The sequence below is a fragment of the Schistocerca gregaria genome, chromosome 6 (assembly GCF_023897955.1).
Source record: "Schistocerca gregaria isolate iqSchGreg1 chromosome 6, iqSchGreg1.2, whole genome shotgun sequence".
NCBI classification, from domain to species: domain Eukaryota; kingdom Metazoa; phylum Arthropoda; class Insecta; order Orthoptera; family Acrididae; genus Schistocerca; species Schistocerca gregaria.
Genome location: NC_064925.1, coordinates 223,834,575 through 223,862,525, shown reverse-complemented (window position 1 = coordinate 223,862,525; position 27,951 = coordinate 223,834,575). Strand labels below are relative to the sequence as shown.

At 56.3% G+C, this 27,951-nt stretch overlaps 1 protein-coding gene across 1 annotated transcript in view; it reads right to left on the bottom strand.

Moving 5' to 3' along the window:
• The window catches only part of LOC126278339 (palmitoyltransferase ZDHHC23-B), a 74,760-nt gene that overhangs the window by 15,821 nt on the left and 30,988 nt on the right, over nucleotides 1–27,951 (bottom strand). The window contains exon 3 of the mRNA XM_049978377.1: nucleotides 4,305–4,561. Within this exon, the coding sequence (XP_049834334.1) occupies nucleotides 4,305–4,561 (257 nt within the window). The remainder of the gene's footprint in view (nucleotides 1–4,304; nucleotides 4,562–27,951) is intronic.

Genomic DNA, 27,951 nt, shown 5'->3' with positions numbered 1-27,951 from the left:
TAGTAAGAAGATGGTTTGGTAAGTTTTGCCAACGACTCACCTTACTTCTTGATGTAGTGACTAAGTGAGGGATATACACTTGGTCCAGCGATCCTCCAGCTTTCTCATCCCATAGGAAAAATAGGTTCTGTCAAACTCTGCAAAGTACTCATTGACTGCAACTATCACTTCCTCATTTTATGAAAATGTCTTCTCAGCAAGCCAAAATTCCAAGTTAGGGAACAGGAAGAGGTCACTTGGGGGGCTATGTCTGTTGAATAGGGTGGATGAGGGACCAATTCAAATACCAATCCATGCACTTTCAGCATTGTTTTCGCTGATGTGTAGGATGGCACATTATCTTGGAGAAAGTTTCAAACAGTTCAACAACAAAGCATAATAGTGTCCAGTTACGATTCTCCCTTTTTTCAAGTAATCCATGAGGATTACTCATTGGGCATCCCAAAGAACTGTGGTCATCATTTTACTGGCTGCAAAACCGTCTTTGCCTTCTTTGGTGCACTTTAACTCAGCTTCGTCCATTGTTTTGACTGTCATTTTGACAATGTTGTGTGATGATAGACAAGTTTCATTAACAGTCACAAATCAATGCAAAAAGTCTTGTGGATTGCAACTAAACATCACAGACATTGTGTTGCAATGTTTTGCTGGATGTGCTTTAGGTCGACAGCCAGCAATCACAGCACCCATCTCACACACAGCTTCTTTACAGCCACTTCTCCGTGATGGATATTATGCACTCAGTCTGTTGAGATACCTTCCGTCTCAGCAACCTCAATATTTTTATTCGACATTCTTGCATTACCATTTTGCCAGTGCTTTCCTTTTTGGTGACCTCAACTGGATGGCCAGAGCATGCTTCATCTACAGTGCTTGTCCAACCACATTTAAATTGAAACTTCCTGGCAGATTAAAACTATGTGCCAGACAGAGACTCAAACTCGGGACCTGTGTCTTTCGAGCCAAGAGCTCTACCATTCTGGACACATTTAAATTCATTAACCCAAACTCAAATTGTTCTCAATTATGGTGCAAAGCCCACATGAACTTCAACCAATTCTGCTTCAATCAGTAATTCAACCCTCCAAATGAAAATGTTTGATAACAGTACAAAAAACTGTTTTTCCCTTTTCAATCACAGACCAAATCAGATGGCTGTCAACAATAAACTGTATGCTGTACAATGCGAAATTTTTTACATGATGTTTCGAATAACCAAGCTTACCAACCATGAAGGTGAACCAAAAATGTTCCATTCATCCTTGGAGCTTTACGAGACTTATCAAACCATCCCTGTAACAGAAGGATTTGTTGCTCATAGGAATAAGGATACCCCTGAGAGAGGAGAAAGATTTGAAGTGGCACTTGATGGGACTGAATGTGTGATTGGAACAGTATGAGATGTTGGTTCATAGGAACAACTGTCAGGTCAGGAGTGACTGAAGGTCAAAGAAATGTCTGGAGGATCCAACACACTTAACGGTGATAGTTCAAATGGTGCCCATATTCAAATGGTGTCCATGACGAGTTGAAGGAAGCCTTGTAATGTAAGTGTGCCATACAATGATGCACTGACAGACACTGAGATGAATTGTGCTCAGACAATTGTACCAAGTTGTACCAAAATGGTTAAGGTTATGGTAGCTGAAAGTAAAAAAGACTGTGGCCAGAAATGTAGTGCTGCATAATGAAAAGTGCCATGATTCAAGGAAGAAATAAATGCAAGCACAACAGAAATATGACTCAATTTAGCTAGCCAAGATTAGTCACAGTAGCAAAGAATGGAATAATGAAGGCAGCAACCTAGGGCAACAAACTGGAAGGATTCTTGAGAGTTTTACAGAAGAACTATCAGAAGAAGATGAAGTGGATTAAGTACACAAATGAGCACCCAATAATCCATCAACGAAAAAGAATTATTAGATACCAGAAGTGAGTATTGTACGATTTTTCTTTCCAGAAATATATAAGTACATAGCACAGAAGCTGACAATTTTCTTCTTCTTACCGTCCACACTTTCTAATACGTAAACTACTTTTGAAGGGTCAAAATATACTAGAACAAATAAAATTTCTATAAAATACCACACTGTGCAATGTACCTGCAGTGGAACTGTCACAATTCATGAAAACCATCACCCATGGCCTCTGGCCTGCTGAGGAGCACCACAGTCCTGGGTCCATGGATAAACCATGAAAATCCACTCTATTGCACCATGCACAAATACACCTGACCTGCAGGCAGATCGGTGGGACTAGATCGAATGGGCAGGGATTGCACATTAGTGGGAACAGAAGGGCTTCAGATTGGCAGGCAAGATGCATTAGAGATACCTGCAGAAATTGTCTGTAGTTTTGGCTCATTGGGGAAATCCACTTATGTGGTCAGCTATCCACGAGTCACAGACAGCATGTTGATGAAATGCGGCCATGGTGATAAATCCATGCAACAGATAACTTGGGTGAATACTCTGAGAATCAATAATGATGAGAATAGGCAGCAACTCACCATAAAGATGGTCGCTGAGCCACAGACAGGCATGTAGAAATGACAATCACACTCCCACAACTAAATTTCCACAGCCATAGCCTTTGTTAGAAACTGAGAGCGCATACCCACACCCCCACCGACCCACCCACACACACACCCACACACACACAAAACTTGTGCACACATGACTGCCATCTCTAGCCACTGTATCTACAGTCTTTGAGAATCAGACCCAAACAAACCATTTCAAACACCTCCCAGCCTCTCATCGGCAGCTGCTAGGCTAGCAGCAACAAGTGACAGCAGCACTGATTGTAAGCTGAGGGGAGTGTTATGAAAGGGGAAAAGCAGTAATAATGAGGGAGTAGGCAAGTGGCGCACATGCTCAGCTGCACCCAGCCAGCAACGATGTATAATACCTCAGTAAACAAACCATTTCATCTACTGAGACAAAACAAACTTTTTCCAATGTTTTCTTTAAACATCCCCGATATTTCCCTGACATGTTTGAAATTCCCTAATATTCCCTGATTTTGAGAACCTGTTGCAACCCTGAGGAAGCAACAAATTAACTACCATTTTTTGAATATGAAATGTGAACACAGTTAATACCTCTAATAATGTATGCCATATTTATCAGATGATCACTATGTCAACACATTACCAACAGTTAACAGTTACTTAAGTTTTATAAATCAAACTTCGTCACTTTGTGTACAGGCTTTCTTGAATTATAAAAGAATGAAAAAGCTATCAACGCAGTCTGATTGTGACTGCACATATGTGTAAAACAAACCTCAGTAAATTCTGTTTAATATGCACGAGCAGTTACAGGCCCAATGTGCCCATATAAAATCTATTGGACAGTTATGGGGCTGGAGATACAGCTTTCCTTTCAGCCCGAAATACAATTTTAATAAGTTAACCATTTCACTACACAGCAACGTATGACCTGAAGTCCACAATACCGAAGGGCCTCAGATACCCTTTGCTCTGGCATAACCACAAGTGCCGGAACGAAATGATGTTGGCCAATGGTGTGCTGATTAAGACCGCACCACGACAGGTGTGGCCTCTACAAGAGGAGAATATAAGCGCCGCTTCTGCCAGCCTCGGCTGCTCAGTATCGGGACAGTATATGGACAGGCCTAGCAGAGAACACTATGATAGCCGTTATTAGTGATCCACAAATTGTGTGTCAACTTGCATAAACATTGTCTATAATGAAGAACATTACTGTTTGCATGCTGCCCATCGCATGCGGCGCCATTGTATATTCCAAGTTAAGTATTATCAATCTTCTTATTTGTAATAAAAACTATTAATGTTATTTGTTTGAATTGTTGTATAGCATTTCGAGAACGCGGTATCCCTTAGGCACCGTGTACGAGACAAGTGGGCAAGACCCCACACCATTACTCATCCACAAGAAGTCTTGATCAAACTGGCTGAAACATCAGCTTTATTTCATGTTATAACATTTAATTATAATAAGCAGAAGGTTATTAAACTTGATGAAAGCACTCAGTTGGTTCAAAGCTGTTATAGAAGTGATGTGTAGCAATAATCCAACAAGATATGTATTAACATTCACATTAATAGAAAAATTAATAAGCTACAAAATTCAGATTTAGATTCAAAATTGTTACTTTATACTATAGGAACTATGAGCTGCCAGACACATAAATACAAAAATCTATGCTCTGTAGCTACTGAATAATAAACAAGATCCATTCTGAACCAATATGCTTAAAGAAACATTTCTTTTGAAATACTATAATTTAAACTTTGCTTCACATTTAATAGTACTGACCATATGCAGTGGTGAATCCTGCCGACAGAACAAACACGGCAGTACTTGCAATGTCTGGCACCCAAAGGAACCCTTCGACGGCAAGCAGCACATGCCACACCCGTGCCATCGATTGGTGCAAGAGGTATTGCTAAGCTTGACCTAGAGCGTCTCCACACAAAATGCAACAGTATAAATGTTGCCAAAGTAAGGACAACAAGGATCAGGTTCTCATCTGGTAGAATCTCCAACATTGGCACGACACTTGCTTCAAATACCTGAAAGTGTAAGAATACATGTTCTATACCAGTTAAATACAAAGAACACCCAGTATTTTAATACAGTAGACTGGAAGCCTCCTACTGCTTTCAATTTGAACTCATAAAATTTACAAACCTATATATTCTCATTCATAATAGTTATACATCAGACAACAAAAGCATTGTTTTACCTAATTTATCCATTGCAAATGAGTAAAAACACACATATATACCCACACTTACAAAGAGAAAGAGAGAGAGAGAGAGAGAGAGAGAGAGAGAGAGAGAGAGAGAGAGAGAGAGTGGAGGGAGGGAGGCAGGATGGAGGGCGGAAAAAAAACAGAGGGGGCGGGGGATGGAGAAGGAGAGACAAAATTGAGGGGGGGTGACAGGGGGCAGAAGGAACATAGGAGGGGGGGTAGACAGAACGTAGGAGGGGGGGGGGGGGCAGAGAGAACATAGCAGGGAAGAAGACACAGTGTAGGAGGGGGGCAGGCAGAACAGAAGAGGGGAGGGGGAGCAGGCAGAACATAGGAGGAGAGGGGGGCAGGCAGAACAGGGGAGGGGAGGGGAGGCAGGCAGAAAAGAGGAGGGGAGAGGGGGCAGGCGGAACAGAGGAGGGGAGGGGGAGCAGGAGGAACAGTGGAGGGCAGGGGGAGCAGGCAGAACAGAGGAGGACAGGAAGAGCAGGCGGAACAGAGGAGGGGAGGGGTGCAGGAGGAACAGAGGAGGGGAGGGGTGCAGGAGGAACAGTGGAGGGCAGGGGGAGCAGGCAGAACAGTGGAGGGCAGGGGGAGCAGGCAGAACAGTGGAGGGCAGGGGGAGCAGGCAGAACAGTGGAGGGCAGGGGGAGCAGGCAGAACAGTGGAGGGCAGGGGGAGCAGGCAGAACAGTGGAGGGCAGGGGGAGCAGGCAGAACGGGTGAGGGGAGGGGGCAGGCAGAACAGAGGAGGGGAGGGGGCAGGCAGAACAGAGGAGGGGAGGGGGCAAGCTGAACAGGGGAGGGGAGGGGGCAGGCTGAACAGGGGGGAGGGGAGGGGAGGCAGGCAGCACAGAGGAGGGCAGGGGGCAGGCAGAACAGAGGAGGGGAGGGGGAGCAGGCAGAACATAGTAGGGGAGGGGGAGCAGGCAGAACAGAGGAGGGGAGGGGGAGCAGGCAGAACATAGTAGGGGAGGGGGAGCAGGCAGAACAGAGGAGGGCAGGGGGAGCAGGCAGAACATAGTAGGGGAGGGGGAGCAGGCAGAACAGAGGAGGGCAGGGGGAGAGGCAGAACAGTGGAGGGCAGGGGGAGCAGGCAGAACAGTGGAGGGCAGGGGGAGCAGGCAGAACAGTGGAGGGCAGGGGGAGCAGGCAGAACAGAGGAGGGCAGGGAGAGCAGGCAGAACAGAGGAGGGCAGGGGGAGCAGGCAGAACAGAGGAGGGCAGGGGGAGCAGGCAGAACAGAGGAGGGCAGGGGGAGCAGGCAGAACAGAGGAGGGCAGGGGGAGCAGGCAGAACAGAGGAGGGCAGGGGGAGCAGGCAGAACAGAGGAGGGCAGGGGGAGCAGGCAGAACAGAGGAGGGCAGGGAGAGCAGGCGGAACAGAGGAGGGCAGGGAGAGCAGGCGGAACAGAGGAGGGGAGGGGTGCAGGAGGAACAGAGGAGGGGAGGGGTGCAGGAGGAACAGAGGAGGGGAGGGGTGCAGGAGGAACAGTGGAGGGCAGGGGGAGCAGGCAGAACAGTGGAGGGCAGGGGGAGCAGGCAGAACAGTGGAGGGCAGGGGGAGCAGGCAGAACAGTGGAGGGCAGGGGGAGCAGGCAGAACAGTGGAGGGCAGGGGGAGCAGGCAGAACAGTGGAGGGCAGGGGGAGCAGGCAGGAAGGTGGAGGGCAGGGGGAGCAGGCAGAACGGGTGAGGGGAGGGGGCAGGCAGAACAGAGGAGGGGAGGGGGCAGGCAGAACAGAGGAGGGGAGGGGGCAAGCTGAACAGGGGAGGGGAGGGAGCAGGCTGAACAGGGGGGAGGGGAGGGGAGGCAGGCAGCACAGAGGAGGGCAGGGGGTAGGCAGAACAGAGGAGGGGAGGGGGAGCAGGCAGAACATAGTAGGGGAGGGGGAGCAGGCAGAACAGAAGAGGGGAGGGGGAGCAGGCAGAACAGAGGAGGGCAGGGGGAGCAGGCAGAACAGAGGAGGGCAGGGGGAGCAGGCAGAACAGAGGAGGGCAGGGGGAGCAGGCAGAACAGTGGAGGGCAGGGGGAGCAGGCAGAACAGAGGAGGGCAGGGGGAGCAGGCAGAACAGTGGAGGGCAGGGGGAGCAGGCAGAACAGTGGAGGGCAGGGGGAGCAGGCAGAACAGTGGAGGGCAGGGGGAGCAGGCAGAACAGTGGAGGGCAGGGGGAGCAGGCAGAACAGAGGAGGGCAGGGGGAGCAGGCAGAACAGAGGAGGGCAGGGGGAGCAGGCAGAACAGAGGAGGGCAGGGGGAGCAGGCAGAACAGAGGAGGGCAGGGGGAGCAGGCAGAACAGAGGAGGGCAGGGAGAGCAGGCAGAACAGAGGAGGGCAGGGAGAGCAGGCAGAACAGAGGAGGGCAGGGAGAGCAGGCAGAACAGAGGAGGGCAGGGAGAGCAGGCACAACACAGGAGGGGAGGGGACAGGCAGAACAGAGGAGGGGAGGGGGACAGGCAGAACAGAAGAGGGGAGGGAGAGCAGGCAGAACAGAAGAGGGGAGGGAGAGCAGGCAGAACAGAAGAGGGCAGGGAGAGCAGGCAGAACAGAGGAGGGCAGGGAGAGCAGGCAGAACAGAGGAGGGCAGGGAGAGCAGGCAGAACAGAGGAGGGCAGGGAGAGCAGGCAGAACAGAGGAGGGCAGGGAGAGCAGGCAGAACAGAGGAGGGCAGGGAGAGCAGGCGGAACAGAGGAGGGGAGGGGTGCAGGAGGAACAGAGGAACGGAGGGGGAGCAGGCAGAACAGAGGAACGGAGGGGGAGCAGGCAGAACAGAGGAACGGAGGGGGAGCAGGCAGAACAGAGGAACGGAGGGGGAGCAGGCAGAACAGAGGAGGGCAGGGGGAGCAGGCAGAACAGAGGAGGGCAGGGGGAGCAGGCAGAACAGTGGAGGGCAGGTGGAGCAGGCAGAACAGTGGAGGGCAGGTGGAGCAGGCAGAACAGTGGAGGGCAGGGGGTGCAGGCAGAACAGTGGAGGGCAGGGGGTGCAGGCAGAACAGTGGAGGGCAGGGGGAGCAGGCAGAACAGTGGAGGGCAGGGGGAGCAGGCAGAACAGTGGAGGGCAGGGGGAGCAGGCAGAACAGTGGAGGGCAGGGGGAGCAGGCAGAACAGTGGAGGGCAGGGGGAGCAGGCAGAACAGTGGAGGGCAGGGGGAGCAGGCAGAACAGTGGAGGGCAGGGGGAGCAGGCAGAACAGTGGAGGGCAGGGGGAGCAGGCAGAACAGTGGAGGGCAGGGGGAGCAGGCAGAACAGTGGAGGGCAGGGGGAGCAGGCAGAACAGTGGAGGGCAGGGGGAGCAGGCAGAACAGTGGAGGGCAGGGGGAGCAGGCAGAACAGTGGAGGGCAGGGGGAGCAGGCAGAACAGTGGAGGGCAGGGGGAGCAGGCAGAACAGTGGAGGGCAGGGGGAGCAGGCAGAACAGTGGAGGGCAGGGGGAACAGGCAGAACAGTGGAGGGCAGGGGGAGCAGGCAGAACAGAGGAGGGCAGGGGGAGCAGGCAGAACAGAGGAGGACAGGGGGAGCAGGCAGAACAGAGGAGGACAGGGAGAGCAGGCAGAACAGAGGAGGGCAGGGAGAGCAGGCAGAACAAAGGAGGGCAGGGAGAGCAGGCAGAACAGAGGAGGGCAGGGAGAGCAGGCAGAACAGAGGAGGGCAGGGAGAGCAGGCAGAACAGAGGAGGGCAGGGAGAGCAGGCAGAACAGAGGAGGGCAGGGAGAGCAGGCAGAACAGAGGAGGGCAGGGAGAGCAGGCAGAACAGAGGAGGGCAGGGAGAGCAGGCAGAACAGAGCAGGGCAGGGAGAGCAGGCAGAACAGAGGAGGGCAGGGAGAGCAGGCAGAACAGAGGAGGGCAGGGAGAGCAGGCAGAACAGTGGAGGGCAGGGGGAGCAGATAGAACGGGTGAGGGGAGGGGGCAGGCTGAACGGGTGAGGGGAGGGGGCAGGCTGAACGGGTGAGGGGAGGGGGCAGGCTGAACGGGTGAGGGGAGGGGGCAGGCTGAACGGGTGAGGGGAGGGGGCAGGCTGAACGGGTGAGGGGAGGGGGCAAGCTGAACATGGGAGGGGAGGGGGTAGGATGAACAGGGGAGGGGAGGGGGCAGGCTGAACAAGGGAGGGGAGGGGCAGGCTGAACAGGGGGGAGGGGAGGGGAGGCAGGCAGCACAGAGGGCAGGGGGCAGGCTGAACAGGGGGGAGGGGAGGGGAGGCAGGCAGCACAGAGGGCAGGGGGCAGGCAGAACAGAGGATGGGAGGGGGAGCAGGCAGAACAGAGTAGGGGAGGGGGAGCAGGCAGAACAGAGTAAGGGAGGGGGAGCAGGCAGAAAAGAGTAGGGGAGGGGGAGCAGGCAGAAAAGAGTAGGGGAGGGGGAGCAGGCAGAACAGTGGAGGGCAGGGGGAGCAGGCAGAACAGTGGAGGGCAGGGGGAGCAGGCAGAACAGTGGAGGGCAGGGGGAGCAGGCAGAACAGAGGAGGGCAGGGGGAGCAGGCAGAACAGTGGAGGGCAGGGGGAGCAGGCAGAACAGTGGAGGGCAGGGGGAGCAGGCAGAACAGTGGAGGGCAGGGGGAGCAGGCAGAACAGTGGAGGGCAGGGGGAGCAGGCAGAACAGTGGAGGGAAGTGGGAGCACGCAGAACAGTGGAGGGCAGGGGGAGCAGGCAGAACAGTGGAGGGCAGGGGGAGCAGGCAGAACAGAGGAGGGCAGGGGGAGCAGGCAGAACAGAGGAGGGCAGGGGGAGCAGGCAGAACGGAGGAGGGCAGGGGGAGCAGGCAGAACGGAGGAGGGCAGGGGGAGCAGGCAGAACAGAGGAGGGCAGGGGGAGCAGGCAGAACAGAGGAGGGCAGGGAGAGCAGGCAGAACAGAGGAGGGGAGGGGGCAGGCATAACAGAGGAGGGGAGGGGTGCAGGAGGAACAGAGGAATGGAGGGGGAGCAGGCAGAACAGAGGAGGGCAGGGAGAGCAGGCAGAACAGAGGAGGGCAGGGAGAGCAGGCAGAACAGAGGACGGGAGTGGTGCAGGCAGATCAGAGGACGGGAGGGGGAGCAGAGCAGGCAGAACAGAGCAGGGCAGGGAGAGCAGGCAGAACAGAGGAGGGCAGGGAGAGCAGGCAGAACAGAGGAGGGCAGGGGGAGCAGGCAGAACAGTGGAGGGCAGGGGGAGCAGGCAGAACAGTGGAGGGCAGGGGGAGCAGGCAGAACAGTGGAGGGCAGGGGGAGCAGGCAGAACAGTGGAGGGCAGGGGGAGCAGGCAGAACAGTGGAGGGCAGGGGGAGCAGGCAGAACAGTGGAGGGCAGGGGGAGCAGGCAGAACAGTGGAAGGCAGGGGGAGCAGGCAGAACAGTGGAGGGCAGGGGGAGCAGGCAGAACAGTGGAGGGCAGGGAGAGCAGGCAGAACAGAGGAGGGCAGGGAGAGCAGGCAGAACAGAGGAGGGCAGGGAGAGCAGGCAGAACAGAGGAGGGCAGGGAGAGCAGGCAGAACAGAGGAGGGCAGGGAGAGCAGGCAGAACAGAGCAGGGCAGGGAGAGCAGGCAGAACAGAGGAGGGCAGGGAGAGCAGGCAGAACAGAGGAGGGCAGGGAGAGCAGGCAGAACAGTGGAGGGCAGGGGGAGCAGATAGAACGGGTGAGGGGAGGGGGCAGGCTGAACGGGTGAGGGGAGGGGGCAGGCTGAACGGGTGAGGGGAGGGGGCAGGCTGAACGGGTGAGGGGAGGGGGCAGGCTGAACGGGTGAGGGGAGGGGGCAGGCTGAACGGGTGAGGGGAGGGGGCAAGCTGAACATGGGAGGGGAGGGGGTAGGATGAACAGGGGAGGGGAGGGGGCAGGCTGAACAAGGGAGGGGAGGGGCAGGCTGAACAGGGGGGAGGGGAGGGGAGGCAGGCAGCACAGAGGGCAGGGGGCAGGCTGAACAGGGGGGAGGGGAGGGGAGGCAGGCAGCACAGAGGGCAGGGGGCAGGCAGAACAGAGGATGGGAGGGGGAGCAGGCAGAACAGAGTAGGGGAGGGGGAGCAGGCAGAACAGAGTAAGGGAGGGGGAGCAGGCAGAACAGAGTAGGGGAGGGGGAGCAGGCAGAAAAGAGTAGGGGAGGGGGAGCAGGCAGAACAGTGGAGGGCAGGTGGAGCAGGCAGAACAGTGGAGGGCAGGGGGAGCAGGCAGAACAGTGGAGGGCAGGGGGAGCAGGCAGAACAGTGGAGGGCAGGGGGAGCAGGCAGAACAGTGGAGGGCAGGGGGAGCAGGCAGAACAGTGGAGGGCAGGGGGAGCAGGCAGAACAGTGGAGGGCAGGGGGAGCAGGCAGAACAGTGGAGGGCAGGGGGAGCAGGCAGAACAGTGGAGGGAAGTGGGAGCACGCAGAACAGTGGAGGGCAGGGGGAGCAGGCAGAACAGTGGAGGGCAGGGGGAGCAGGCAGAACAGAGGAGGGCAGGGGGAGCAGGCAGAACAGAGGAGGGCAGGGGGAGCAGGCAGAACGGAGGAGGGCAGGGGGAGCAGGCAGAACGGAGGAGGGCAGGGGGAGCAGGCAGAACAGAGGAGGGCAGGGGGAGCAGGCAGAACAGAGGAGGGCAGGGAGAGCAGGCAGAACAGAGGAGGGGAGGGGGCAGGCATAACAGAGGAGGGGAGGGGTGCAGGAGGAACAGAGGAATGGAGGGGGAGCAGGCAGAACAGAGGAGGGCAGGGAGAGCAGGCAGAACAGAGGAGGGCAGGGAGAGCAGGCAGAACAGAGGACGGGAGTGGTGCAGGCAGATCAGAGGACGGGAGGGGGAGCAGAGCAGGCAGAACAGAGCAGGGCAGGGAGAGCAGGCAGAACAGAGGAGGGCAGGGAGAGCAGGCAGAACAGAGGAGGGCAGGGGGAGCAGGCAGAACAGTGGAGGGCAGGGGGAGCAGGCAGAACAGTGGAGGGCAGGGGGAGCAGGCAGAACAGTGGAGGGCAGGGGGAGCAGGCAGAACAGTGGAGGGCAGGGGGAGCAGGCAGAACAGTGGAGGGCAGGGGGAGCAGGCAGAACAGTGGAGGGCAGGGGGAGCAGGCAGAACAGTGGAAGGCAGGGGGAGCAGGCAGAACAGTGGAGGGCAGGGGGAGCAGGCAGAACAGTGGAGGGCAGGGGGAGCTGGCAAAACAGTGGAGGGCAGGGGGAGCTGGCAGAACAGTGGAGGGCAGGGGGAGCTGGCAGAACAGTGGAGGGCAGGGGGTGCTGGCAGAACAGTGGAGGGCAGGGGGAGCAGGCAGAACAGTGGAGGGCAGGGGGAGCAGGCAGAACAGTGGAGGGTAGGGGGAGCAGGCAGAACAGTGGAGGGCTGGGGGAGCAGGCAGAACAGTGGAGGGCAGGGGGAGCAGGCAGAACAGTGGAGGGCAGGGGGAGCAGGCAGAACAGTGGAGGGCAGGGGGAGCAGGCAGAACAATGGAGGGCAGGGGGAGCAGGCAGATCAATGGAGGGCAGGGGGAGCAGGCAGAACAGTGGAGGGCAGGGGGAGCAGGCAGAACAGTGGAGGGCAGGGGGAGCAGGCAGAACAGTGGAGGGCAGGGGGAGCAGGCAGAACAGTGGAGGGCAGGGGGAGCAGGCAGAACAGTGGAGGGCAGGGGGAGCAGGCAGAACAGTGGAGGGCAGGGGGAGCAGGCAGAACAGTGGAGGGCAGGGGGAGCAGGCAGAACAGTGGAGGGCAGGGGGAGCAGGCAGAACAGTGGAGGGCAGGGGGAGCAGGCAGAACAGTGGAGGGCAGGGGGAGCAGGCAGAACAGTGGAGGGCAGGGGGAGCAGATAGAACGGGTGAGGGGAGGGGGCAGGCTGAACGGGTGAGGGGAGGGGGCAGGCTGAACGGGTGAGGGGAGGGGGCAGGCAGAACAGAGGAGGGGAGGGGGCAAGCTGAACATGGGTGGGGAGGGGGTAGGATGAAAAGGGGAGGGGAGGGGGCATGCTGAACAGGGGGGAGGGGAGGGGAGGCAGGCAGCACAGAGGAGGGCAGGGGGCAGGCAGAACAGAGGAGGGGAGGGGGAGCAGGCAGAACAGAGTAGGGGAGCGGGAGCAGGCAGAACAGAGTAGGGGAGCGGGAGCAGGCAGAACAGAGTAGAAGAGGGGGAGCAGGCAGAACAGAGTAGGGGAGGGGGAGCAGGCAGAACAGAAAAGGGGAGGGGGTGCAGGCAGAACAGAAAAGGGGAGGGTGTGCAGGCAGAACAGAGGAGGGGAGGGGGAGCAGGCAGAACAGAGGAGGGGAGGGGGAGCAGGCAGAACAGAGGAGGGCAGGGAGAGTAGGCAGAACAGAGGAGGGCAGGGAGAGCAGGCAGAACAGAGGACGGCAGGGAGAGCAGGCAGAACAGAGGACGGCAGGGAGAGCAGGCTGAACAGAGGAGGGCAGGGAGAGCAGGCAGAATAGAGGAGGGCAGGGATAGCAGGCAGAACAGAGGAGGGGAGGGGGCAGGCAGAACAGAGGAGGGGAGGGAGAGCAGGCAGAACAGAGGAGGGAAGGGAGAGCAGGCAGAACAGAGGAGGGGAGGGAGAGCAGGCAGAACAGAGGAGGGGAGGGAGAGCAGGCAGAACAGAGGAGGGGAGGGAGAGCAGGCAGAACAGAGGAGGGAAGGGAGAGCGGCAGAACAGAGGAGGGAAGGGAGAGCAGGCAGAACAGAGGAGGGGAGGGGGCAGGCAGAACAGAGGAGGGGAGGGGTGCAGGAGGAACAGAGGATTGAAGGGGGAGCAGGCAGAACAGTGGAGGGCAGGGGGAGCAGGCAGAACAGTGGAGGGCAGGGGGAGCATTCAGAACAGTGGAGGGCAGGGGGAGCAGGCAGAACAGTGGAGGGCAGGGGGAGCAGGCAGGAAGGTGGAGGGCAGGGGGAGCAGGCAGAACAGGTGAGGGGAGGGGGCAGGCTGAACGGGTGAGGGGAGGGGGCAGACAGAACAGAGGAGGGGAGGGGGCAAGCTGAACATGGGAGGGGAGGGGGCAGGATGAACCGGGGAGGGGAGGGGGCAGGCTGAACAGGGGGGAGGGGAGGGGAGGCAGGCAGCACAGAGGAGGGCAGGGGGCAGGCAGAACAGAGGAGGGGAGGGGGAGCAGGCAGAACACAGTAGGGGAGGGGGAGCAGGCAGAACAGTGGAGGGCAGGGGGAGCAGGCAGAACAGTGGAGGACAGGGGGAGCAGGCAGAACAGTGGAGGGCAGGGGGAGCAGGCAGAACAGTGGAGGGCAGGGGGAGCAGGCAGAACAGTGTAGGGCAGGGGGAGCAGGCAGAACAAAGGAGGGCAGGGGGAGCAGGCAGAACAAAGGAGGGCAGGGGGAGCAGGCAGAACAAAGGAGGGCAGGGGGAGCAGGCAGAACAAAGGAGGGCAGGGGGAGCAGGCAGAACAGTGGAGGGCAGGGGGAGCAGGCAGAACAGTGGAGGGCAGGGGGAGCAGGCAGAACAGTGGAGGGCAGGGGGAGCAGGCAGAACAGTGGAGGGCAGGGGGAGCAGGCAGAACAGTGGAGGGCAGGGGGAGCAGGCAGAACAGTGGAGGGCAGGGGGAGCAGGCAGAACAGTGGAGGGCAGGGGGAGCAGGCAGAACAGTGGAGGGCAGGGGGAGCAGGCAGAACAGTGGAGGGCAGGGGGAGCAGGCAGAACAGTGGAGGGCAGGGGGAGCAGGCAGAATAGTGGAGGGCAGGGGGAGCAGGCAGAACAGTGGAGGGCAGGGGGAGCAGGCAGAATAGTGGAGGGCAGGGGGAGCAGGCAGGAAAGTGGAGTGCAGGGGGTTGGTTGGTTGGGTGTGGGATTGAAGGGACCAGACTGCTAAGGTCATCGGTCCCTTGTTCCACGATAAAATCACACGAAATAAAAACTGTCAGTCGTTAAAAACGGAGAATTGAGAGAAGGGACGACACAATACAAGAAAGGCAGACAAAGACCAGACAAACGGAACTAAAATCGCACCGAGTGTGAAGGTGGTTGGCCGACCATGAAAATAAGGAAAAGCCAACCACCAAATGACATTAAAACCCACAGTTTAAAACCACAGGCCAAAGGCCCAAGTCAATACAGGAAATAAAAGTACAAACACTCAAATCATACGATAAAAACCCCCTGCCCGAATAAAACTCAACACGAGGTCCGCCATAGCATTGTCATCACATAAAAGGGCAGGGAGGGTATCAGGCAGCGCAAACGTCTGCTTGAGTCCTGTTAAAAGCGGGCAGTCCACCAAAATGTGGACCACCGTCAGAGCTGCCCCGCAGCGACATAGCGGTGGGTCCTCCCGGCGCAACAAATGGCCGTGCGTCAGCCACGTGTGGCCAACGCGCAGTCGGCAGAGGACGACAGAGTCCTTCCGAGAGGCCCGCATGGCGCCACACACGGGTCGTCTCCTTCACCGCCCGAAGTTTGTTGGGCGTGGGCAGGGTGCGCCACTCGTCACCCCAGGCACCAAGCACTTTCTGGCGCAAAAGCGACAGGAGATCACACTCCATAAGGCCGAGTTCCAGAGCCGGTGAACTCACTGCCTGTTTAGCCAGCGTGTCAACCCGCTCATTGCCCGGGATGCCGACATGACCTGGGGTCCAAACAAAGACCACGGAGCGGCCGCAACGGGCAAGAGCATGCAGCGACTCGTGGATGGTCATCACCAGACGGGAACGAGGAAAGCACTGGTCAAGAGCTCGTAAACCACTCAGGGAGTCACTACAGATGACAAAGGACTCACCTGAGCGGGAGCGGATATACTCTAGGGCGCGATAGATGGCAACCAACTCGGCAGTGTATACACTGTTCCCGGGTGCCAGCGACCGTTGCTCACAATGATCCTCTAGAGTAAGAGCGTAACCAGTGCGACCAGAGACCATCGAACCGTCGGTATAGGTTATGGCAGATCCGGGAAACTCGGCAAGGAGAGCAACAAAGCGGCGGCGGAGGGCCGGAGGAGGGACCGAGTCTTTCGGACCCTGTGCCAAATCCAGCCGAATGCATGGTCGGCACACACACCAAGGGGGCAGACGGAGATTGGCCCGGAAAACAGGCGGGAGAGGAAAAAACTCAATCCCACACAGTAGAGCCCGGATGCGAACCGCGATCGTACACCCTGACCGGGGCCGCCTGTCTGGAAGATGGACGATCGAGTGCGGGAACAGGAGACAGTAGTTGGGATGCCCTGGCAAGCTACAAACGTGGGCAGCATAAGCGGCCAGAAGTCGGTCGCGCCGGATCCGCAATGGAGGAACACCAGCCTCCACAAGTAAGCTGTCAACAGGGCTTGTCCGAAATGCTCCTGTGGCGAGTCGGATCCCGCAGTGATGGATGGGATCCAGCAATTGCAACGCTGATGGCGACGCCGAACCATAAGCCACACACCCATAATTAAGGCGGGACTGGATCAGCGCTTGATACAGCCGGAGAAGGGTGGACCGATCGGCACCCCATCCGGTGTGGCTAAGACAACGGAGAGCGTTTAAATGCCGCCAGCATGTTTGTTTAAGCTGCCTAATATGAGGCAGCCAAATCAACCGGGCATCAAATACCAGTCCCAAGAACCGATGCGTCTCTACCACAGCAAGAGGTTCACCGTCAAGGTAAAGGCGTGGCTCAGGGTGAACCGTGCGACGCCGGCAGAAATGCACAATGCAGGTCTTAGTGGCCGAAAACTGGAAGCCGTGCGCTACAGCCCACGACTGCGCCTTGCGGATAGCGCCCTGCAGCTGGCGCTCAGCAACTGCAATGCCAGCGGAGCTGTAGTAGAGGCAGAAATCGTCTGCATACAACGAAGCTGCGACGGACGATCCCACCGCCTCAGCGAGCCCATTGATCGCAATTAAAATCAGGGAGACACTGAGGACAGACCCCTGTGGGACCCCGTTCTCCTGGACCCGGGAGGAACTATGGGACGCAGCAACTTGCACGCGGAAGGAACGAGACGACAGAAAATTCTGAATAAAAATCGGGAGCGGGCCCCTAAGACCCCACCCATGAAGTGTGGCCAGGATGTGATATCGCCAAGTCGTATCGTACGCCTTCCGCATGTCGAAGAAGACGGCAACCAGATGTTGGCGGCGTGCAAAGGCTGTACGGACGGCAGACTCTAGGGAGACCAGATTATCGACGGCAGAGCGGCCTTTGCGGAACCCACCCTGAGACGGAGCCAGAAGGCCTCGAGACTCGAGGAGCCAACTCAACCTCCGGCTCACCATACGTTCTAGCAACTTGCAAAGAACGTTGGTGAGGCTTATGGGGCGGTAGCTGTCCACCTCCAGCGGGTTCTTGCCAGGTTTCAACACGGGGAGGACGATGCTTTCTCGCCATTGAGACGGGAACACACCCTCAACCCAGATGCGGTTGAAAACATCTAGGAGGCGTCGCTCGCAATTCACAGAGAGGTGTTTCAGCATCTGGCTGTGGATGCGGTCTGGCCCAGGAGCCGTATCAGGGCAAGCAGATAGGGCACTCTGGAATTCCCAGTCGCTGAAAGGAGCATTGTACGACTCCGCGTGGCGCGTGTGAAAGGAAAGCCTCCAACTTTCCAACCGCTCTTTCCGGGAGCGGAAGGCCAGTGGGTAATTCGTAGATGCGGAACACTGAGCAAAATGCGCTGCTAACCGGTCCGCAATCGTGTCGGAGTCAGTACACACCACTCCATTCAGCGAAAGCCCAGGGACAGAGACAGGCGGCCGATAGCCATGGAGTCGCCTAATCTTAGCCCAAACCTGCGATGCAGAGGTACGGACGCCGATGGTGGAAACATACCGTTCCCAGCACTCCTGCTTCCGTTGGCGAATAAGGCGTCGGGCACGGGCACGGAGCTGTTTAAAAACGATGAGGTTCTCCAAGGACGGGTGCCGCTTATGGCGTTGAAGAGCCCGCCGGCGATCTCTAATCGCCTCTGCGATCTCGGGCGCCCACCAAGGCACAGTCCTCCTCCGAGGGGACCCGGATGAACAGGGAATCGCAGATGCCGCCGCAGAAACGATGTCGGTGGTGACCGACTGAACCACCGCATCAATGGTGTCAGGGGAAGGAGGTGCGATAGTGGCGAGAGAGGAGAACAAGCCCCAATCAGCCTTATTCAGAGCCCATCTGGAGGGGCGTTCAGAAGAGTGACGCTGTGGTAGTGACAGAAAGATGGGGAAATGGTCACTACCACATAAGTCGTCATGGACACTCCAGTGGATGGATGGTGAAAGTCCGGGGCTGCAGATAGAAAGGTCGATGGCCGAAAATGTGCCATGGACTATGCTGAAATGTGTCGGCTCTCCCGTGTTTAAGAGGCAGAGGTCAAGCTGCGAGAGAAGAGTCTCGACATCTCTACCCCGGCCAGTAATCGCGGCGCTACCCCACAGGGGGTTATGGGCGTTAAAGTCGCCCAGTAACACAAAAGGAGGAGGCAGTTGTGCTATCAATGCAGCCAACACATGACGCGAGACATCACCATCTGGCGGAAGATACAAACTGCAGACAGTAATAGGCTGAGGCGACCACATCCTTACAGCGACAGCCTCTAAAGGCGTGTGAAGAGGTACACATTCGCTGTAGACAGAGTTAAGGATGAAGACGCAGACTCCACCAGATACCCTATCATAAGCTGCCCAGTTCTTGTAATAACCCCGATACCCACGTAGGGCAGGGGTCCGCATTGCCGGAAACCAAGTTTCCTGTAGGGCAATGCAGAGGAAAGGGTGACTGCTGATGAGTTGGCGAAGCTCAGCAAGGTGGTGGAAAAAAGCGCTGCAGTTCCACTGGAGTATTGCTTTGTCCATGTCCGAAAAAGGCGTGAAGGGGCCGAGGAGGCAGATCACGCCACTGGGTCACCTGCTGCCACCGATGGAGGACCAGTACAATCTGCTTCCATGGCGTCTGAGGGTCCGGCGAGATCCAGGTCCTCAGCGGACGCCCGGATCTCCACCTTATCCCCGGACGCAGAGCCTGTAGGGAGCAGTGGGGTGGATGCCACCGCGTGGTCCTTGGCCTTAGAGGTCTTCTTCTTCGTCTTGTCTCTCTGGTCCTTGGGTTTCATTGGCTGGGAGGGCTCCAGCGAGTCAGTCTCCGGGACGGAGGAGGAGCGGGAAGCCCTGCGATCAGCCGCTGGTCTGCTTTTCTTCCATTGGCTGACGTCACCCTTCCCAGAGGCGGAAACCTGGGAAGGAAGGGACCCAAGGGACCCTTTCCGTGCTATTCGAGCAGGGGAAGTTTGAGGCTTCCCCAGCTTAGAAGTGGGGACTGATGTCCCCGATGGTTGGGGGGTTGCTGCTCCTGAGGCAGGTAGTGCAGGAGCAGCAGGGAGTGAAGTGCCCCCCACCATCAAGGGGGCAGGTGTAGCATTCCGGCTCTGAGAGGTGGCAGTCTGAGGGAGAGCCAATGGGGCCATAACAGTAGTAGCCGCGGCGTAAGAGGCAGTCATTCGAACAGGATGGAGGCGTTCGAACTTCTGCCTGGCCTCAGTGTATGTCAGGCGGTCCAGGGTCTTATACTCCATGATTTTGCGCTCTTTCTGGTAGATCCTGCAGTCCGGCAAGCAAGGTGAGTGGTGCTCTCCGCAGTTTACACAGATGGAAGGCGGAGCACATGGAGTATTGGGATGTGATGGGCGTCCACAATCTCGACATGTGAGGCTGGAAGTACAGCAGGAAGACATATGCCCGAACTTCCAGCACTTAAAGCACCGCATCGGGGGAGGGATATAGGGCTTGACGTCACAACGATAGACCATCACCTTGACCTTCTCAGGTAAAGTATCACCCTCGAAGGCCAAGATGAAGGCACCGGTGGCAACCTGCTTATCCCTTGGACCACGATGTACGCGCCGGACGAAGTGAACACCTCGCCGCTCTAAATTGGCGCGAAGCTCGTCATCGGACTGCAATAGAAGGTCCCGATGGAATATTATGCCCTGGACCATATTAAGACTCTTATGGGGCGTGATTGTAACCGGAACATCCCCCAGCTTGTTACAATCGAGTAACCGGCGGGACTGGGCGGAGGACGCCGATTTGATCAAAACCGAGCCCGAGCGCATTTTGGACAAGCCCTCCACCTCCCCGAACTTGTCCTCTAAGTGCTCGACGAAGAACTGAGGCTTCATGGATGTAAAGGATTCACCATCAGCTCTCGTACACACCAGGTAGCGGGGCGAGTATGGTTCGCTGGCATCCTTAGTCTTTCGTTCCTCCCATGGTGTAGCCAGGGAGGGGAACGATTTGGGGTCATATGTAGTTGCGTTGTATTGAGCCCTGGAACGCTTAGAGACTGCTGGCGGCTGGCCACCAGCAAGAGATGATGTACCACGCTTCATTGCGGGTCATCCGCCCTGATGCCACCTACTCCGACCAAGGGCCCTCCCCACGGGCGCCACCCAGCCTCAGCAACGACCACCTGGCAGGATGGCCATTGCCGGGAGTCCCAATGCCCCAAGGAGATAGGCATCTACTCCTTGGCATACGTGGGGAGTTAACGGCGCTGGCATCAGCAGAGCGATCCCTGTGTAGTCAGGGGGCTACAACCAACAGGGTACATGGCGGCCCCACCACAACGGACTGGCTACCGCGCTGGATTTTAGGTGATGTAGTCCAATATCGTCATTGGCGCATAAAGCGACACAGCATAGCAGACTGCAAGAAACCGCACCCAAGAACAAATCCACGCCCAAGAGATGGTAGGTGAGCGGGACTGCTAAGCGATGACGACAAACCTGGCTAGAGATGGTAATGCTTGATGGACACATCGCTCCTTGTAAGGCGCCCTTCCCCAATCGGCTCGCTCTTCGGAAAATTTAGAAGGATGGAGGTCAAACCCGTTAGGGGACCATCTCACAAGGCCAAAACGTTTGCGACTCCTTTTCGTCGCCTCTTACGACAGGCAGGAATACCGTGGGCCTATTCTTACCCCCGAACCCACAGGGGGGGGAGTGCAGGGGGAGCAGGCAGAACAGGTGAGGGGAGGGGGCAGGCTGAACAGAGGAGGGGAGGGGGCAGGCTGAACAGAGGAGGGGAGGGGGCAGGATGAACAGGGGAGGGGAGGGGACGCAGCCAGCACAGAGGAGGGCAGGGGGCAGGCAGAACAGAGGAGGGGAGGGGGAGCAGGCAGAAAAGAGGAGGGGAGGGGGAGCAGGCAGAAAAGAGGAGGGGAGGGCGAGCAGGCAGAACAGAGTAGAGGAGGGGGTGCAGGCAGAACAGAGGAGGGAAGGGGGAGCAGGTAGAACACAGGAGGGGAGGGTGAGCAGGCAGAACAGAGGAGGGGAGGGTGAGCAGGCAGAACAGTGGAGGGCAGGGGGAGCAGGCAGAACAGTGGAGGGCAGGTGGAGCAGGCAGAACAGTGGAGGGCAGGTGGAGCAGGCAGAACAGTGGAGGGCAGGGGGAGCAGGCAGAACAGTGGAGGGCAGGGGGAGCAGGCAGAACAGTGGAGGGCAGGGGGAGCAGGCAGAACAGTGGAGGGCAGGGGGAGCAGGCAGAACAGTGGAGGGCAGGGGGAGCAGGCAGAACAGTGGAGGGCAGGGGGAGCAGGCAGAACAGTGGAGGGCAGGGGGAGCAGGCAGAACAGTGGAGGGCAGGGGGAGCAGGCAGAACAGTGGAGGGCAGGGGGAGCAGGCAGAACAGTGGAGGGCAGGGGGAGCAGGCAGAACAGTGGAGGGCAGGGGGAGCAGGCAGAACAGTGGAGGGCAGGGGGAGCAGGCAGAACAGTGGAGGGCAGGGGGAGCAGGCAGAACAGTGGAGGGCAGGGGGAGCAGGCAGAACAGTGGAGGGCAGGGGGAGCAGGCAGAACAGTGGAGGGCAGGGGGAGCAGGCAGAACAGTGGAGGGCAGGGGGAGCAGGCAGAACAGAGGAGGGCAGGGAGAGCAGGCAGAACAGAGGAGGGCAGGGAGAGCAGGCAGAAAAGAGGAGGGCAGGGAGAGCAGGCAGAAAAGAGGAGGGGAGGGGGCATTCAGAACAGAGGAGGGGAGGGGTGCAGGCAGAACAGAGGACGGGAGTGGTGCAGGCAGATCAGAGGACGGGAGGGGGAGCAGAGCAGGCAGAACAGAGGAGGGGGGGAGCAGGCAGAACAGAGGAGGGGAGGGGGAGCAGGCAGAACAGAAGAGGGGAGGGGGAGCAGGCAGAACAGAAGAGGGGAGGGGGAGCAGGCAGAACAGAAGAGGGGAGGGGGGGGCAGGCAGAACAGTGGAGGGCAGGGGGAGCAGGCAGAACAGTGGAGGGCAGGGGGAGCAGGCAGAACAGTGGAGGGCAGGGGGAGCAGGCAGAACAGTGGAGGGCAGGGGGAGCAGGCAGAACAGTGGAGGGCAGGGCGAGCAGGCAGAACAGTGGAGGGCAGGGCGAGCAGGCAGAACAGTGGAGGGCAGGGCGAGCAGGCAGAACAGTGGAGGGCAGGGCGAGCAGGCAGAACAGTGGAGGGCAGGGCGAGCAGGCAGAACAGTGGAGGGCAGGGCGAGCAGGCAGAACAGTGGAGGGCAGGGCGAGCAGGCAGAACAGTGGAGGGCAGGGCGAGCAGGCAGAACAGTGGAGGGCAGGGCAAGCAGGCAGAACAGTGGAGGGCAGGGCAAGCAGGCAGAACAGTGGAGGGCAGGGCAAGCAGGCAGAACAGTGGAGGGCAGGGGGAGCAGGCAGAACAGAGGAGGGGAGGGGGGCACGCTGAACATGGGAGGGGAGGGGGCGGGATTAACAGGGGAGGGAGGGGGCAGGATGAACAGGGGAGGGGAGGGCAGGCTGAACAGGGGGGCGGGGAGGGGAGGCAGGCAGCACAGAGGAGGGCAGGGGGCAGGCTGAACAGAGGAGGGGAGGGGGAGCAAGCAGAAAAGAGGAGGGGAGGGGGAGCAGGCAGAAAAGAGGAGGGGAGGGCGAGCAGGGAGAACAGAGTAGGGGAGGGGGTGCAGGCAGAACAGAGTAGGGGAGAGGGTGCAGGCAGAACAGTGGAGGGGAGGGGGAGCAGGTAGAACAGTGGAGGGGAGGGGGAGCAGGTAGAACACAGGAGGGGAGGGGGAGCAGGCAGAACAGTGGAGGGCAGGGGGAGCAGGCAGAACACTGGAGAGCAGGGGGAGCAGGCAGAACAGTGGAGGGCAGGCGGAGCAGGCAGAACAGGTGAGGGGAGGGGGCAGGCAGAACAGGTGAGGGGAGGGGGCAGGCTGAACAGGTGAGGGGAGGGGGCAGGCAGAACAGAGGAGGGGAGGGAGCAGGATGAACATGGGAGGGGAGGGGGCAGGATGAACAGGGGAGGGGAGGGGGCAGTAAGAACATGGGAGGGGAGGGGGCAGGAAGAACAGGGGATGGGAGGGGGCAGGAAGAACAGGGGATGGGAGGGGGCAGGAAGAACAGGGGATGGGAGGGGGCAGGAAGAACAGGGGGAGGGGAGGGGAGGCAGGCAGCACAGAGGAGGGCAGGGGGCAGGCAGAACAGAGGAGAGGAGGGGGAGCAGGCAGAAAAGAGGAGGGGAGGGCGAGCAGGCAGAACAGAGGAGGGGAGGGGGCATTCAGAACAGAGGGGAGGGGTGCAGGCAGAACAGAGGACGGGAGTGGTGCAGGCAGAACAGAGGACGGGAGGGGGAGCAGAGCAGGCAGAACAGAGGAGGGGGGAGCAGGCAGAACAGAGGAGGGGAGGGGGAGCAGGCAGAACAGAAGAGGGGGGGCAGGCAGAACAGTGGAGGGGGGGCAGGCAGAACAGTGGAGGGCAGGGGGAGCAGGCAGAACAGTGGAGGGCAGGGGGAGCAGGCAGAACAGTGGAGGGCAGGGGGAGCAGGCAGAACAGTGGAGGGCAGGGCGAGCAGGCAGAACAGTGGAGGGCAGGGGGAGCAGGCAGAACAGAGGAGGGCAGGGGGAGCAGGCAGAACAGAGGAGGGCAGGGGGAGCAGGCAGAACAGAGGAGGGCAAGGGGGCAGGCTGAACAGAGGAGGGGAGGGCGAGCAGAGCAGGTAGAACAGAGGAGGGGAGGGCGATCAGAGCAGGCTGAACAGAGGAGGGGAGGGCGAGCAGAGCAGGTAGAACAGAGGAGGGGAGGGCGATCAGAGCAGGCAGAACAGAGGAGGGGAGGGCGAGCAGAGCAGGCAGAACAGAGGAGGGGAGGGGAGGGCGAGCAGAGCAGGCAGGCGCAGAGGAAAGACTGTTACAGATTTAGCTTTTGCCAAAGTTTCTTCAGAAATGAAAACAAACAACACACACACACACACACACACACACACACACACACACACACACACAAACGCGCTCGCTACGTGTACGCACGCATGCACACAGGCAAGCGAGCCAGCCAGCCAGCCAGCCAGCCAGCCAGCCAGCCAGCCAGCCAGCCAGCTAGCCAACCTCAAGCACATGTGTACACCATCTCTGGTCCGAGCTGCTGGAGATGGCGGTTATGTGTACATGAGTGTGCTTGCTTGTGTGAAGGTGTGTGTGTGTGTGTGTGTGTGTGTGTGTGTGTGTGTGTGTGTGTGTGTGTTTTATTTTCAGAAGAAGGCTTTGGCAAGAAACTAAATGTGTAACAGTCTTTTCATTGTGCCTGTCTGAAATTTAACCTGTCATCTTTGCAGTGGGTAGCAACCTATCCTTTTCTAATCTTGTTGATATTGCAACCTGAAGCTTCCATTGTTTCAAATCTACATAAGAAGCTGGTATACATGGAGGGAGTGGGGAGGGGAGGGAGGATTACATGGCACTTGTTGCAAAACAAACACTGTAATTAAGCATGTGGTGCTCAGTCCCCAAGTCCTGCCACTGAAGGGTTAACACTGCTTTTGGCCTTCATTCACCAATGTTTGATGCTGATGGCAGGTATGTATTCAGGAGGGCCCAAGATGGCTCACATATAAGATTGTGAAACAGTCAGAGCTGAGCTGGTATACAACATGGCTGCTTTTACACGTAGCCCTACATCTGAAAGGGTAAGATACGCCTGTGACGGGACTGGCATATAATGAGCTCGATGGGTGTACAGGATATTTCATAGGTTGGTCGGGTGGTGGAATACTGCTTTTTGAGAGACACAAAGGTTTGTGAGTAAGATATTTATAATTTTTTGGGAAGGGTGTGGTTTAGGTGTTCCAGTCCTAAGTGATATAGGGTAAAGAGTAGGAGGAAGGGGTGTGCTTTTGCAGCTGGTTCATTGGGGTGGTTTTATGATTAGGAGCATGATCGGTATTTGTGACAGAAATGTTTGCAGACTAGGTTTAGAGGGTAGTTCCTGTTTGTGCAGGCTTTGATGAAACCACTGATACTACATGTGAAATTGTGTGGGCACAGACTCAGTATCAAAAGTGTGCATAAATTTATAACTGTATGCAACCAAAAACTTTTGAGAAAAATTAACCTCACAAGTACATGTGTTCCCTGATCATATTATTATTATTGCGCGAGGCTTTAATAACCCAGCACTTGACTGGGACAATTATAGTTCTGTTAGTGGTTGGTATGACAAGACATCCTGTAAAACAATGTAAATACCTTCTGTGAGAACTATCTACAACAGGTAATACAGAAGCCTGTTCACGAAGGAAACAGACCTAATGGCTCCAGAATGATATTTTCACTCTGCAGCGGAGTGTGCGCTGATATGAAACATCCTGGCAGATTAAAACTGTGTGCCGGACTGAGACTCGAATTCGCGACCTTTGCCTTTCGCGGGCAAGTGCTCTACCAACTGAGCTACGCCCCATCCTCAGAGCTTTACTTCTGCCAGTACCTTGTCTCCTACCTTCCAAACTTAACAGAAGCTCTCCTGTGAACCATGCAGAACTAGCACTCCTGGAAGAAAGGATATTGCAGAGACACAGCCTAGGGGATGTTTTCAGAATGATATTTGCACTCTGCAGCGGAGTGTGCGCTGATATGAAACTTCCTGGCAGATTAAAACTGTGTGCTTGGGTAGCTCAGTTGGTAGAGCACTAGCCCGCAAAAGGCAAAGGTCACGAGTTCGAGTCTCGGTCCGGTACACAGTTTTAATCTGCCAGGATGTTCCAGACCTAATGACTCCAAACTGAGCTGACTTATTCAGAAATGTCATTGCTGAAACTGATATAAAAAAAGAGGAGGTTGTAGCAACAATGATTACCAAATACAAAAAAACACCTAAAACAAGCACAAAGATTTACATGTTCACTGAACTTGACAAAGAGGCAGTATGTCATTTCATTAGTAAATTTAAACATGTAACTCTGGGCAGCAGACTGTAGAAGAACTATGACTCGAGTTTAGAATAATAACTGACCAATCACATACGAACCTACAAGAATAGCTTTTGACAAGAGAGACGATTTATTGGATACAGTCTATGTAAAGAAACTTCTAAAGAAATGACTACTGTACTAGAGGTGCAAAACAAAGCATAGGGATATAGATAGGGAGAGATGTAGAAGGAAACGCCTTTGGCTGTCGAAAGGATAAAGTAAAGCCTTCAATGACTAACTGAGCAAAATTTTGTTGAAAGGATCTCAAAAAACCCAAAGAAATTCTGGTACACTATGTGATCACAAGCATCTGGTCATCCACAAAACACACTTTTTTCATATTAGGTTCATTTTGCTGCCACCTACTGCCAGGTACACCATATCAGCAACCTCAGTAGTCATCAGACATTGTGAGAGAGCAGAATGAGGCACTCTGCAGAACTTACGGATTTTGAATGTGGTCAGGTGATTGGATTTCACTTGTGTCGTACATCTGTACCTGAGAGTACCACACTCCTAAGCATTCCTAAGTTCACAGTTTCCGATGTGATAGTGAAGTGAAAACATGAAGGGACACGTACAGCACAAAATCGTACAGGCTGACCTCATCGGCTGACTAACTGTGATGGCCAACAGTTGAAGAGAGTAGTAATATGTAATAGGCAGACATCTATCCAGACCATGACAATGGAAATCCAAACTGCATCAGGATCAACTGCAAATACTATGACAGTCACACGGAAGGTGAGAAAACTTGGATTTCATGGTCGAGCGGCAGCTCATAAGCCACATATCACACCGATAAATGCCAAACGATGCCTTGTTTGATGTAAGGAGCGTAAACATTGGACAATCGACCAGTGGAAAAACTTTGTGTGGAGTGATGAATCACAGTACACAATGTGGCAATATGGCAACAGGATGTAGGTATGGCAAATGCCCGGTGAAGGTCTTCTGCCGGCGTGTGCAGTGCCAACAGTAAAATTCAAAGGCAGTGGTGTTATGGTGTGGTCGTGTTTTTCATGGAGGGGGCTTGCAACCCTTGTTTTGCATGGCACTATCACAGCAAAGATCTACATTGATGTTTTAAGCACTTTCTTGCTTCCCACTGTTGAAGAGTAATTTGGGGATGGCGATTTGCATCTTTCAACACGATTGAGCACCTTTGAGCACCTATTCATAATGCATGGCCTGCAGCGGAGTGACTACACGACCATAACATCCCTGTAATGGATTGGCTCGCACAGAGTCCCGACCTAAATCCTATAGAACCACTTTGGGAGGTTTAGAAATGCCGACTTCATGCCAGGCCTCACCAAGCGACATCAATACTTCTCCTCAGTGCAGCACTGTGGGAAGAATGGGCTGCCATTCCCCAAGAAACCTCCCAGCATTTAATTGAACGTATGCCTGATAGAGTGGAAGCTGTCATCAAGGCTAAGAGTGGGCCAACACCATATTGAATTCCAGCATACGCAATGGAGGGCGCCACGAACTTGTAAATCATTTTCAGTCAGGTGTCCGGATACTTTTGATCACACAGTGTATGTTAAAGCACGAACTAAATTACACAGCTACCAAAAAAGAACTATTGGCGATTGTACGGAGTATTTAAAAGTTTCAAACACTAGTATTGGGATCAGAAATCCATATTTATACCGATCATCAAGCTTTATCCTTTCTTATGAGTCGTGAATTACTACACAGTAGGTTGATATGCTGGGTGCTTTTCCTACAGGAATACGAGATCAAGATATGATACGTAAAAGATTCCGAAAATATAGTAACTAGTAGTAGTAGTAGTAGTAGTAGTAGTAGTAGTAGTAGAGGGGTTTTGGGCACGCGACAGCAAGGTCTTCAGCACCCGTTCAGTAACATAGTGAGACGGGTGTCAAGAAAAATGCCAGAACAGGAATATATAACGAAACAGAAAACATGGGTAACAATCGTAGAAAAACATGTGCTCACCCACACCAAAGCGTGGGATGAAGCAGAGTGTCAGCAGTAAAACATGGACAACACAGGAAGAAAATGATAGAGGGAGCTAAAACAATGTAGCAGATGGAAGTGGCTGGCTGATCGCAAGGGAAAAAAGGGGAGGAGTCAGCCACTGTGCAATACACTAAAACCTCCAGCCTAAAAGTTTAGGCCAGAGTCCAGACACATC